The 15,444-nt window shown below is 38.5% G+C and overlaps 1 protein-coding gene across 3 annotated transcripts in view; it reads right to left on the minus strand.

Annotated features, from left to right (window-relative positions):
* Nucleotides 1-15,444, minus strand: part of pemt (phosphatidylethanolamine N-methyltransferase) — a 139,877-nt gene that overhangs the window by 36,662 nt on the left and 87,771 nt on the right. For all 3 annotated transcript variants that reach the window (XR_009389374.1, XM_059324128.1, XM_059324129.1), the window contains exon 4: nucleotides 11,614-11,759. Coding sequence is in view for 2 of the 3 variants with exons in the window: in XM_059324128.1 (XP_059180111.1) it covers nucleotides 11,614-11,759 (146 nt within the window). In the remaining variant the exon portion in view is untranslated. The remainder of the gene's footprint in view (nucleotides 1-11,613; nucleotides 11,760-15,444) is intronic.

Raw genomic sequence — 15,444 nt, forward strand, 5'->3', positions numbered from 1 at the left:
AGCCGTGGTCGCCAGAACTTTACCGTAATAAATATGGTAGAACATTTTTAATATTACGGTAAAAAGATATTGGCACTGTTGACTTCACGTTTAAGATTGCGATTTTATTAAATTTTTTACTGTAAAAATCAGTTTTTCCATCAAAAAAAACGCTGTTCTGCCATATAATTGACAAGAAAAAACTTTATAAATGCAGCATAAATTACAGTATATTTTGGTTAGAGATATGGTGTTTAGTACATTTAACAGTGAAAAAAAGTTAAAAAAATTACAGTGGTGGCTTGTACATATGTGTATATATATATATATATATATATATATACACATATGTACATGTATATATACATATATACACACATATATATATATACATACATATATATATATATACACACACACATATATATACATACATACATACATATATATGTATACATACATGTATATATATATATGTATACATACATGTTTATATATATGTATACATACATGTATTATGGCATGCCGTTCAGGAAATGAATCTTTGAATATATTGAATGAATTCTTGAATATATGGAATGAAACTTTGAATATATTGAATGAATTCTTGAATATATGGAATGAAACTTTGAATATATGGAATGAATTCTTGATTATATGGAATGAACATTGAATATATGGAATGAAACTCATTCCATATATTCAAGAATTCATTCAATATATTCAAAGTTTCATTCCATATATTGAAGAATTCATTCAATATATTCAAAGATTAATTTCATGAACGGCATGCCATAATGTATATATATATGTATATATATAAATATATGTATATATATATATATACACATGTATATATATATATATATATATATATATATATATATATATATATATATGTATATACATGTATCAACAAGTTATAATGACAATAACAACAACAATAAAAAACTAAAATGAACATATATAAAAGGGTATTTGTTTCTGAAGAACCAAAATTCTATGTAGTAGGAAAGGTGCCCAAACTCCACTTCATAACTAAGCCTGACAATTTTTATACTCAGAAAAGGTTCTATTCAGTGATACCGGAGGCTGGAGCGTATCCCAGCATGCACTTGGCATTAGCAGGGAACATCTCTAGGGGTGTGATGGTTCATCATGTGTCTCCAGGCAGCAGTTAGTCATCCAGTTCAGGTGGACAGGGACTCAGTGCTAGAACTGGTGGATGCTTTTAGACTGTTGTTGTGGTTACATCCATGATGTGTCATTTGAAACTCAAAATGTAAAAAGATTTTGGTGAATTTGTGCTGCTACAACCAGTTTTGACATGTTTCTGACAAAGAGCACAGCCTGGAGGCAGACTGAGGACGGCTGCCAGGGAACATGGCTTTGGCACCACACCGTCTTGTTAATGCTCCACTGTGTGGTCGCTGCTCCGTCACCTGGCCGCTACTGATGTCAACAACATGACCACATGATGTGACTTCATGTGAAACTCTGCAGGGAACACTGGATTATTGTGCCAACACTAGCAGAAAATATCAAACTGAAAACTGAATTTTCTCATATACCATCTACAGTGAGGTTTAAGTCTCTTCCTGGTTGTTTCTCATTGCAGTGGCTGAGAAACATTTTGAGAGCAAGTGTTGCCCTACAAAGTCTAACTGCAGTAACTACATTTTTGTTCAAAATTGAGTTATAACTAAAAATGAACTCCTTGATGTCTGTTTTATCTTGTGACAAAGTTTAGATTTCAATTTTGCCTCATTTCATAGAAATTGCAACTCAAAACCAAAGCAGGCCGCAGTAATTGCACTGCTTTGACTGTGCAACCTGGTCTCACAGAAATCCGTGAAATAGCCACGGATTCGCTTAACTCAAAATCCGTGGAATAGCCACGGAATCGCTCAAATTTTACGTGAAACTGACACGGATTTCGCTACAATGCAAGTTAATGACAGTCATATCCCGTGGCTATTCCAACATACAAAGTGATTATGTACATTCACTGAGTGAATATTTAGACAATAAAACATATATTTCTCGCTAGAAATGTGATCAAAATCCATTTTTTGCAGAAATTAAGTCAAAATATTGATTTTTCACAAAAAATTAGAAAACTGTCCGCCATGTTTTTTTGTTCTGACCGCCGGGACCTTGAAAGTCACGTGACTTGGAACAAACCAATAGGAATAAAAGAAAAAGAAGAAAAATATCCATGGAAGAGCCACGGGATATGACTGTCATTAACTTGTATTGTAGAGAAATCCGTGTCAGTTTCACGGAAATTTGAGTGATTCCGTGGCTATTCCACGGATTTTGAGTTAAGCGAAATCCGTGGCTATTTCACGGATTCCTGTGAGACCAGGTTTGACTGTGATACAGCGTAGCCTTGTATTTCTTCATTGTGTTGAATAGTGAAGACAAGAATAATAGAAAAAATTATAAGTTTGTTGAATTGAAATGAAGTTTATTTGAAAGTAAAAAGTGAGATGAAATTATATTAAGACAAAAATCTAAAATTACTTCATAGTATTAAATATAAAATACGCAAGTCTTTGAATAGAGCTGTTTTTTGAATACACTGATGACAAAATCAATTTGAAAATGTTAATTAAATGAAAAACTAAATATAAAAGCTGAAAGAAGACGACAACATTGTGGTTACTGCTCTCTGTTTCTGCATTACTATTAGAATCTTTTACAGCAAAACCAGAGTGCAGTAACTACGTTTTTGGGGTCAAAGGTCAAATAATTTGTCATGATTTTTGAGCATTAATATTACATCATCAATACCTGTAGAAATAAGTGTCATATCGCTTACCTACCTATAACCCATTTGGCTGGCCAGTTAAAAATAAAAAAAACAAAACAACAAAAAATAAAACACCCAGATATTCATACTGACATCTAAGCAAAAACTAAGTTCAGTTTCAGTTCAGCAACAGCAGAAGTGCTGCCAAAAAAGATGCTGGCTTTATGCTGGAAACCTCCACATACAGTAACCAAGCAAGGTTATTATAGTTAACGAAAACTAACGAAATAACGAAAACTAGAATTGAAAAACATTTTCGTTAACTGAAATAAAAATAAAAAACGGGAGTTTTTAAAAAACGATAACTAACTGAAACTGTATTTTGTGGTTACAAAACGAACTAAAACTAACTAAAATTATCGTGAAAATGTCCTTCGTTTTCGTCTTTGTCATCTTTTTTCATACCTAAACCTTTTTGGTTGATATGAAATCTATTTCATCTATCTGGTTTTATGACTTAATAAACTTATTGGGGCTGAGATGGATCAGACAAAGGAAATAAAGGAAACATTTATTGTGACCTTATTGAATCTGGCACCCAACAAATACCCCATTACAAAAAAAAACTAACACTAAAACTAAACTAAAACTAAACATTTTCCAAAAAATAAAACTAATCAAAACTAGCAAACTCACTCTAAAAACTAATTAAAACTAACTGAATTTGTCAAAAATTGACAACGAAATTAAAACTAAAACTAATGAAAAATCCAAAACTATTATAACCTTGTTACCAAGCCCCATTGGATTAAAGGAACACTCCACCGTTTTTTCATATTAAAACATGTTATTCGGTCAAGTAAGACGAGTTGATACAGACCTCTTGCGTCTCAATGTGTGCACTCAATCACCCTGGCGCGCGGCGCCACTTGGCTAGCACTTAGCTTAGCCCAGTTCATTCATTAGGATCCAAACAGATGGACAGTTAGAAGCGACCAAACTCCTCCACGTTTTCCTATTTAAATACAGCTACACGAGTAGTTAAACGACGCAGTACTCGGCGCAGTAATATCATCACTCCTGAAAAATCTTCTCCCCTCAGGAGTGATGATATTACTGCGCCGAGTCGAAGTGCTCCCAAGTGCTATTCCGCCATACATTATAGTTCTCCTTTTTATCCGCTTAGAAAAGTGCCACGTTTTATTTTGTGTGGCCATACTTGGTCGTTTAACTACTCGTGTAGCTGTATTTAAATAGGGAAAACGTGGAGGAGTTTGGTCGCTTCTAACTGTCCATCTGTTTGGATCCTAATGAATGAACTGGGCTAAGCTAAGTGCTAGCCAAGTGGCGCCGCGCGCCAGGGCGATTGAGTGCACGCATTGAGACGCAAGAGGTCTGTATCAACTCGTCTTACTTGACCCAATAACATGTTTTAATATGAAAAAACGGTGGAGTGTTCCTTTAAAAGCAATAAAAAAGTTGTTCACAAAAGAATAAGCAACAGCAGAAATGATTTCAGCATGTTTGTTATTTGATGTCAAACACATACTTGTGTGGTAGCTTGTTCAGGAGGCCTTTTTTTCTTTTTGGGCCAATTAAATATTGGGGGCAGCTGAACTACAGCAGAACACTGCTGGCTGTAACCTGAGCACTTACTATTGTTTGCTATGTAATAATGTTCCCCAGGTATTGTGCACACACAAACACACAAAGACAGACATTCAAATGCTTCCCTTGTGCCTCCCTCTGTCACCTATACACACACACACACACACACACACACACACACACACACACACACACACACACACACAGCAGGTAAAACTGACCTGTTGAATTACACATGTGGTGATGCTGGCCCGGTTTTCTGTCAAAGACACGCTGTTAATGCCAAAGTTGTATAACAATTTTATTATGTATGCTCATTTAAGCACCACAGGTGGGGACGGATAAAAAAGAGATTATGTAAACAAATGTATTCAGTTTTGAATAGAAATCCAGCATAACTGGCTTTCAGAAGAATATGCTAACCTTATTTTTGACCTCCAAAGCGACTATCGGCAATCCCTTCAGATTTAAAAGCAAAGCATTATATTATTTGTGCGTGTTTTCCTGCGTCACCGTTTGATTGTGGTTATGAAAATGGCCAACCTGTATTTGTTAAAAAGTAGTGCTAAGACCATGGTAGGTGAGAGAAGTGGGTCTGTGATCAGAGTTCACATCCTGGGCCAATACGTTTACACTGCTGCCTAATCTGATTGTGTTTGGATCGTTGTTTCTAACCCTGTTCCATCAGTTTGAATCACCAGGTCATAGTGACTCAAGGGGCTTAATATAGAGTGTATAAGACACATCAAATTACAACACATACCCACAGGCTATATCCTCTAGACCAGGGGTGGGCAATTCATTTTCCCAAGGGGCCTCATGACCAATACCACGAAGGTTGCAGGGGCCGGACCAAAACTCTGAACTAAATTCTGCTCAATATTAATTTAATCTCTTTATAAAATGCAGTAAATTATCTGGTTTTGAGCTGCTACTGATAAGAATACATGTTATGATAAGACTGTTAATGTGGAGTAAATCAAATATAGCAGTAAAAAGTAGTAAATACTCCAATCACTATATCACTAGTCCATTTATTTTAAACTCAACTGTAAATGTCCTTTAGTAAGCTTCCTATTTGTGTTTTTGTATTATAGCTTGTTCTTCATGTTTCTACATTCTCAAGGTGTTTAACGATGTTGAGGTGCTTTTATTTTGAAAAGGTGCCGTCCAGTTTAAAACGGGTGCTTTCATTTTGAAAGGTAGTGACAGGAAATAACCGGTAGAACGGTTAAATGAAAAAACGAACGGTAATTAATAACGAGTGCGTAGTAATTCATATAAAGTTGATATAAAGTATCAAAAGGCTTCTATAGTGGCTGACTGACAGGACACAAGGTTTGTTAAAGTTTATTTTCTTCTGTCATATATATTAGTGGCTATATTTGTTTTCTTAACTATAGTAAAAGTGCTTGTTAGCTAGTGCTAATGTTTGCTATTTTTTTCAAAATAAAAGCACTGAGGTTATATTGATTTCTAATTTCTGGGTAACCTCACGCGGGCCGGACAAGGACATTAGGAACATATTGGAAAGGGTGCATCATCTGGGGAGCATGACTATGCTCAGCAATTTACCGAAAAATGAAGCAGCTAAATGGAATTCAACCATCATCAAGCATTCACACCTGTGATTTTCCTACTAAGGCTCGAATCAAGCGCCCTGATTGGTTGTTAGCCATTGTATAAATCACGATACCATGGCTATGGCGTCCAGTTCCTTGTCATAAATTCTATAGCACTCTGCTTTCATTTTTTATACGAGGTGCGTGGGACTTCCTGCCGTTGCTAAGCAACCAAGACAGTTTGCGCAGCAGTCTCTTTAATCTCACATGAGTATCAAACTGGTTTTCTAGCATACAAAATGGAAACATTCATAGTCAACTTCAACCTCCATGGTGGCCTAACGATGGACTAAATAAATGGAGAGAGACCCTCCGAAAACCTAGATCCCTTCAGTCTTTGTTTGTGTATCAGTGAATGTTCTTAAGAGAGACAAATCAGTCAGTGTCTCTCGGCCGTCACCTAGTTCAGCATCACGGACATCGCAGAGCAGCGCCGACTTGTCATTGTACCTTATATCAGTAGTTCTCAACCTTTTCGAGTCGCGACCCCCAATTTAACATGCATGTTGTCAGAGACCCCCGCTCACTGAACAGAATCTCTACGCACAGTTCAGATCACCCAAAAAAAGGAAACAAAATGACCAAAAAAGACACAAATTGACCACAAATTGACCACAAAAGACACAAATTGACCAAAAAAAGACACGAAATGACCCAAAAAAGACACAAATTGACCAAAAAAAGACACAAAATGACTAAAAAAAGACACAAAATGACCAAAAAAAGGAAACAAAATGACCAAAAAAGACACAAATTGACCACAAAATGACCAAAAAAGACACAAATTGACCAAAAAAAGACAGAAAATGACCCAAAACAGAAAAAAATGACCAAGAAAAGACACAAAATGACAAAAAAAACACACAAAATGACCAAAAAAAGGAAACAAAATGACCAAAAAAGACACAAATTGACCACACAATGACCAAAAAAGACACAAATTGACCAAAAAAAAGACAGAAAATGACAGTTCATGTGTGTCATATGTGATTAGAAAGAGATTTAATTTCACTGATTTGGAGTTACATTAAAAAGACTTCATTTCCCAAGATGCTCTAGGAGCAGACGTAACGTACGTGATTACGTCAGAGTTTGTTGTGTTAGCAAGAAATGTGGAACCACGGCATGAACGCACACGATGTATGTTTTTGCTCTTCTTTATTTTTCACTAAAGATCGTCTGATCATGAAAGGAAAGGTCTCGCTTCATTATTTTTAGTCAAGAAGTATTTCTGCTACAAGGCTAAACCAGTAGGCTACATTAGGATAAGCTAACAGGCGTAGACGGATTACCGCATGGGCAAAGTGGGCGTGTGCCCAGGGCCCTAGAGCCAACAGGGGCCCTTGGCCTTCAGATTTTGGTACAATTTAAAAATATATTGGAATGAATGTGGCTTTGAAAATGTAGTATGATAATAAAATCAATTAAATGCTTTAGAAATTCTAAGACTAAATCAGTAATGTGTGATGACACAATATGCTGGTCAGTGGGGTCAAAGTTGAAAAAAGTGCGTTTTTAAAATGGAGACGTGGGCGCTCAGTGGATCAGCTAAATGAAAACAGAGGGGAAAAAAAGCTGAAACGGCTGAAACCACAATATGTAACTGGCCGTAGAGGCCAAACTGGTCTGAGAGTTGGACTGTGATTACTTTATCGAGGACTTTTCCTTGAAGAAGGCCAGGGATAGGCCGGTGGTTTAGGTGAGTAGTTTCTAGGACTGTAGCCGGTATCTGAGTACCGTGTTCGACCCCCCGGTCGGACGGTCGGTCCGAACACATTAGCGCGATTTAGTGCATTTGTTTATTACCATTGAAAGTCTCAGGCCACATCCTCTAAAAGGTCCGCTCACTCTGCGTGTCTCCACTACAAAAAGGCCCCCAGAGGGATTTAGAGACTCCGGAGATGACGTTGTAGCTGTCGCTAACTGTGTACAACATCAGCAGCTGATCATAAACAAAGCAGCATGGCTAATTATGCACAGCGTCTCCGCTGATCATAAACATTGTGATGGTGAATTAACCGGCATCACTAACTGTGCACAGAGTATCCGGAGAGCCGAAAAGTTGCTAATTATAGCAACAAAGTCGCTAAGTTGGCAACACTGCTTCGCCGGCTTTTACAAATGGTGCGTGTTGTTGTGGCGTCAAGTACTACGTCACATCCTGCTTAGCGATCTATCCAATCAGCAACCAGGCTGTTTTCAGGGGAGAATAAAGACCCTGCTCTTCTCCATGGCATTGCTTACACATCTGTGAAGGCACCATTAATGCTGAATGGTACATACAGGTTTTGGAGCAACACATGCTCACACACAACATACACAACATCTTTAACATCTTTTATCTTTAAGGGACATCTCTGCTTATTTCAGCAGGACAATGCCAAGGCACATTCCGTATGTGTGACAACAGCATGGCTTCAAAGGAAAAGAGTGCGGGAACTCCTGGGCGTATCAAGAAAGAATGGAAATTTTCTTTGTGTCACTTTCATACCAACAGGCAGCAACTGCTCTACTGTTATTAGGGCCTCGGGGCAATCGCACCGAGCACTGGTCCCGCTACTAGTCCCGCTACTAGTCCTACAACTTGAAGAGTTGCAGGACAAATTATATATCAAAAGGTGCGGTTTGACCGGGATCGGTGTGCTATTACTTTTCTCTACAGAATACGAATTTTTCGCGGCGTAAGTCGCAAAACACTGCACAAAATTTTGCATTGAAATGAATGGGACGGCCGACAAAAAATGAGTGTAGGCACAGATGCGCCACCAACATGCACCAACAGCCTCAATGCCTCCCATATTAAAAATGCAGGAAGATTTCGGAAAAAAGGGAGATGTAACAGTTTTTTTTAGATTGCTCTAACAAAGCTATTTTTTTAATTTTTCTTAAAAAAAAACCCATATGTAGACGTTCAGGAAGAACTCAGGACGCTCAAAGTGATGAGAAAATGCTTTCTGTTCGAGGCCAGAAATTCCAGCCTGTCCACCTCTGCTGTCACTGAGCCGGAACAGGTGTCAGTTAATTCTGTTGATTGCTTTGATCTGATTGCCTTTGAACTTTGATGTGATTACAGTTACAGATACACACACACACACACATGTGCGTAAGCCCGCACACTCCTCACACATGCATACATATGCTTCAAACACACACACAGCTAACTTTATGCGATTTTTGCTACACACACACACACACACACACACAAACACACACACACACACACACACACACACACATTTTGAGGTTAAAGGGCATAGTTTGAAATCTCATCATAGTGTACACATACCGGCAGTAGCCCCCGTGGCCCTTTTAGAATTTCCCCAGAGGAAATTTTCTAGTTGGTTTATTACTGTTTGTGTTCACATGAGACTGGAAACCTGTCTATTGGCTATGCATGGTCTCTGGCATCATTTACACTGATACAATGAAACATGCCAGAAGAGTTTATTGGGATTGCTTTGCTTGATCTGCATACAAAGTAGCCTCCTGTTCATATAGACACATGCTCACCCACCCTCCTGCTGCCTCCCCTCTGTTGACACAGTTTGGTACTTGTGAATACTAGTGATTGGAATATTGTACAGTACAGTGATGGAAAAAGATGAGGGGGCTTTGATTCTGTCTTGATCCTGGAGATGAATCACTGTAAGGACTGACCTAGAAACCACAGATTGCCAAATGGTCCTTGTGACGACGCAATCATGCTCGTGCCCATTTGAATCGATTCCTGGATATGTGAAATGGCACAACAAATTAAAGCAAACATGTTGGTCTCAGAAGCAGATGCGACGACTTTTGCATTAGCTTTATGAGAGGACATGAAAATTATTCGAAATGAAATGTTTACATCCATAGAAATGAGCCGAGCTCTACAATCTGGTTCAGCTGTGTTTGAAATCATGTGTCTTTCCCATGTAAATGCATTTACATGTCCTGGTTAGTGTCAGCATGTGTGTGAATGCTCATTTGTCCCGTATCATTAAGTCACATATGATCCCTAAAGACTTATGCTAAGTGTATCAAATGTTTACAAGACTAAATGAATGTTAACTAGTACATATTAGATACATGGCGGGATTATTAAACAAGGGGCCCCACCACCTCCACTACATACAGTCGGAACAGGGCACGTATAGGTAGACTATGTTATGAACTTTATGCTGGACTTTTTAATTTTATTTGACATGCAGACCTAAAAGGATGTGACATTTTGTGGGCGTTCTGACTGTTTCCACAACCGAGCAATACCCAGAATGAGGCGGGTCTCACTCGCCGAAACGCCCCTAATTTTAATACGAGCAGTGAGGAGCTGGCTTTTGTCTGGACTTTTTTCATCCCTGTAGAAGAGCAGGGTCTTTTTTCTCCCCTGAAAACAGCCTGGTTACTGATTGGATGGATCGCTAAGTGGGATGTGACGTAGTACTCTACACGACAACAACACATGCCATTTGTAAAAGCCGGCAAAGCAGTGTTGACAACTTAGCGACTTTTTTGCTAGACTTAGCGACTTTTCAGACCCCTTTAGTGACTATTTTTCAAGAAAGCCACTGGAAACAAATCCAGCGACTCCTTCTTACTCTTCTTAATGAGCCCAAATGAGCCCAAATGAGCCGGAGGCCGGCTTGTTAAGAAGAGCCGCTGTTAGCGGCAGTTAGCTACAGTTAGCTCTGTAGCAGTACAGTGTGTATGTGCTGCTGCTGCAGGAGGTGTTCACTTAGCGATCTCGGTTTGTTTACAACAAGCACCAGACACTCTGTGCACAGTTAGCGATGTCGTTAATTCACAATCACTATGTTTATGATCAGCAGAGACTCTGTGCATAATTAGCCATGCTGCTTTCAGCTGCTGACGTTGTGCACAGTCAGCAACAGCGAAAACCAAACACCACCTCCAGAGTCTCTAAATCCCTCTGGGGGCTAACTTGTAATGGAAACATTCAGAGTGTGCGGACCCATTCAGAGGGTGTGGCCTGAGACTTTCCCGGTGGCCACTTTTCCCCCTAGTGGAAACACGGCTAATGACTGCTTGGGAACTTTAGTCAAACTGTCAAACTAGGTTACTCTGATCAAAAAGTGAATCTGTTAGTGCATTGCCTATTTAAGTCACTATTCAGCTGGCAGCCATGTTAAAAACAGTCAAAACAAAGCACCATCCACCAGCTGGACCAAATTTTCTTATTTTTCAGAAAGTTAAAAAAAAAAGGCCCCACTACAGTGCAATGCAAATATGGGGACTATTCATCAGACGTGGACCCAATTGGGCTTACTGAATCCACAAGAGTCTCAGCTTTCCAATCATACCCAATGTATGCAATTCCATAATACCAACCAAAGGCAAAAATAACACATTTATACAGCATGCATTTGGCCTTAAACTGCACGGAATTAGCATAAAGTGGGCGTGTCTGTAAAGGGGAGACTTGTGGGTACCCAGGGAACCCATTTGTATTCTAATGCGTTGATTTGAGAGGTGTTATTTAGCCCCATTACCGATAAGGTACCATTGGTCTTCTTATTTTATCTGATCCTAGTATCTTCTGTAGTTAAAATAGAGCCCACTGTAGCCTTGAAAAAACAAATTAGGCTAGAACCGCCAGCAGCCCATAGGTTCCTAAAGGGGTTTATATCTTTGACTGTGTTTGATACCCACCTAGGAAGGTTCCAGTGAATCCCAGAGCCAGGAAGCTGCTGACCACCAGCACAGTGCCCGCCACCATGAGAGCTACACCAACGTAGAAAACATCCGCCCGGTCCATCACTTCCCATTTCACCTGGGATTTCATCGCCACCGTCATACTGCAGGAAAAAAAAAGCCAGCATGATTTAACCAGTGTAGTGTTGCACACAGCCAATGATTAGCAGTGCAAAGGTCATGGAATGTGATATTAAAATTGTATGAAAAAGGTAAGAAAGTGACAAGGAAATATCGTGAAGTGTTTCACATTAAGTCCAAGAGCCAGCAGCCCACTGACCTACTTTCATGAAGCTGATGTTGACTGCTGATGTCAAATCAACTATGAGGGGTTTTACCTGGTTATGAAACAGTCTCAATTGAATACTGATTTCTTTATATGACCTACATAAGCAAACAACACCTCCAGAGAGAAGACTGACAACTTCTATATAGTTATTCTGATTGCTTGACCTTGGATCTGATTCCCCACGAAACCAGATGGAACTATTTGCATGTGCCCATTTTCCCAGTTGAAGATTGGCAGTTAAAAGTAAATTGGTCACGTAAAAGGAAGCACAAGGAGACTTTTTCATTAGAGAATTTCAGTTTGTTCTTATATTCTGTGCTTATGGCTCATAATGGGGTCCCTGATAACATCTTTTCATGTAATATTACTACTTGTTGCTTGAGTATTTTGATTGAGGTTGGAATGAATACATTTTTGTACCAGTTTTGTGGTGTTTTATTTTGTGTTCTGGTCTTGTTCTTTCCTGATTATTACCATACCAGCCACTTATCTCCTTCTTGCCACAGCCACAGCTTGTCTTGTTTTCGCCTTTTTGGATTCCTCGCAAGAGTGATTTTTCTTTGTTTAGTTTTTTACTCAGAATCAGGTGTTTCATAGCTCTTTTCTTTCACTCTGTAAAGAGTTACCCTGCTGCATTCTTTAATTAAAGAAACGTTTAAGTTCACCTGCTCTGCCTGCGAGTCCTGACTTGAGTTTAGCCTGCAGTTTGCCATTCAGAACCTTCTGCCTTGAGCCTACAAACACGCTAACAGCTCTGTGAGGCTGTACTGATTAGCATGCTAACAAGTGCAGCGATTGCAGTTGAATAAATCCCAGAATATTTCATCCTTTTTTCCTCTTATTCACCTATTACAAAAATAAAGAGATATGAACCGAATGAGAGAACGAGAATTGTTTGACCCTTGACGTCCATTATCCCATTTCAGCATGCTAACATGCTAATTAGCACAAAATGAAAAGTATTGTTAAGGCTTTGCAGGTATTTTAGATTAATTAATCTTGGCCCTAAATCCAATAGTTGTGATAATTCTCTCCAAACCAAATATGTTGGTTGTAAGGGTGTGCCATATCGCATCGTTCACGATTATACCGGTATATTTTTTATAATAAAAAAAAAAAATGCATATCATGATATTGGCAACATTCCTACTTCTTGACGTAGTGGCGTAAGGGTTTCCATTAATTACCGAAATAATGGCGGCCCACTAGAGTCTCGTGTGCTGCGCTAACGTCACATTTCAAGTTACTGAAGGTATATTTACACTATTCATAAAATAAAGTTATGCTGCGTTGTGTCTCACATATACATACATATACATATACATATACATATATACTATATAATATACATATTATATTATATAATATAATAAATTATTATTTATAATTATTTTTAGTTTTATTTATTTATACAGACCAAAAAAAAATCATATTTTCTATATATTTTCCAGTATTCTGTAATATCGTCAAGAATATTGTTATCGCAAAAATACCCTGAAATATCGTGAGAATCTTTTAGGGCCATATCGCCCAGCCCTAGTTCGTCCAAGGTTCATCCTCTGGGGACCTTGACTGTTTGAACAAAAATGTATTCAGTAGTTGTTGAGATAGTTCCCCCAAATGAACAATCAGGAGACCAACAAAGTCCTCAGAGTTAATCCTCTGGGGACCATGACTGTACAAAATTTGATCAAATAGTTTCCGAGATAATTCATTATGGATAAAACTGGTGGACTGACCCACACAGAGTTGCCATGGTCAAGAAATACACCACAAGCCAGGTTGCTAGCATGGCTGAAAAAGTTTGTCAGGGGGGTGGCAACTTCATTAGCCAATGGGAAAGAAATGTTCCCTCTGGCCAGAAAAGAACAAATGTCAGACTGAATAATAAAGTGAAGACAAAATGTGAATTTGCCCTTGTGTCCTTGAACGGGGACTGGTAGTGCGTCACTTTTAGAGATTCAAATTAACATCTATTTTTAAACCACCAGTCATGGGCCATCAGAGTGCAAAGACGTGAAATCCCTCCAGGTTTCATAAGGCTTGAACTCCATCACTAAGGGATCAACTGACTGAGATAAAGTCACTGCGTGAGAATAAATCCACAGGGGAATAATCAATGACTTACTGTTCACAAACTGTTCATTTAGTTCTTAGCATCACCCGGAGCAGTTAACTCATTCATTGCCTTACTCATTGGGTCCACCTTTTTTATTTATTTTTTTTTTTTTTTACATCTCCGAGCCAATCTACTCAACTTTATCTTAAACCTGTAACTGGGTTTAAACACACGCAAGAAGTACATCTGAATGCATTAAATAACCCAGTAGCTCGCAAAAGCATCAATCACTGCAGACACAAGCAAGCATTTCATTTTGATGTCTGCTTCTTCCCTTCCCAAGTCTCCTACAATCTCTTCTGATGCACTGACAGCGTGTGTGAAAGTGGGTGTGTGTACGGAAAGAAAGAGACTCCTTGTTAGCGAGAGTGCTTTTAACTACGCCTTACGTCACAGTCAGAAGGAGCCTGCACTGGCGGATGATTTGAAGGTTGTGCACCGCACAAGCGTGGTCTTCAAGTAAAAGCATTTTCATTTTGTATCCACTGTGTTGACTTATGGCGTTTGGATTTCTGAAACAGTGAGTGTTTGCTGTAAAAGGTGATCAGGTTGGTTTTAAGTGTTTCTGTACGTCTGTATAAAAGATGGTACTTACAGAGTGCTGACATAAAGAATTAATTTGTATAGATCAATTATTTGTATACAAACAAAAGAGACACTTTTTTGTAATCTGTGTTTTATGTTTTGTCCTTCTTATCCTTTTGGATATTAATTTTACTCCTTAAAATTTTGCAGAAAGTGCAGCTTTACTCCAATAACACACTGTAAAAAAAAAACCCTCTTGTTTTTAGGGTAAAAAACGGCAGCTGTGGTTGCCAGAACTTTACCGTAATAAATATGGTGCAACTTTTTGTAATATTACGGTAAAAAGATATTAACACTGTTGATTTCACCTTTAAGATTGCCATTTTATTCCATATTTTACCGTAAAAAATAAAGTTTTTCCATCAAAAGAAACGCTGTTCTGCCATATAATTGACAAGAAAGTACTTCATAAATGCCGCATACATTCAAGAATTTACCATCAAATATTACAGTATATTTTTGTTAGAGATATTTGTATACAAACATTGACAATGTGCATGAATGCAAAAAAAACGGACAGCCAAAAAGAAACTCTCACTTCCACTTGCTGTCAAATCACTGTGGCACTGTGTGTGGCACATTCACTTCAAGCTTGAGCAGATCGGCTCATTTTGCAGAAAACCACCCGCTTCTCCAATTTGCGCAATCTGTCACATAAATGGAAAGCGCCAGCTTAAGGTGCGACTGGCTTTTAAAGGGAATGGGCGATGGCACTCTTACTGGTGTAATTTTGATCTCACAAAATTACGTGAAATGACCACGACTTCTTAACACCAAATTCCGGCTCGTGGCACTT

This window comes from Centropristis striata, chromosome 21 (assembly GCF_030273125.1).
Source record: "Centropristis striata isolate RG_2023a ecotype Rhode Island chromosome 21, C.striata_1.0, whole genome shotgun sequence".
In the NCBI taxonomy this organism is placed as follows: domain Eukaryota; kingdom Metazoa; phylum Chordata; class Actinopteri; order Perciformes; family Serranidae; genus Centropristis; species Centropristis striata.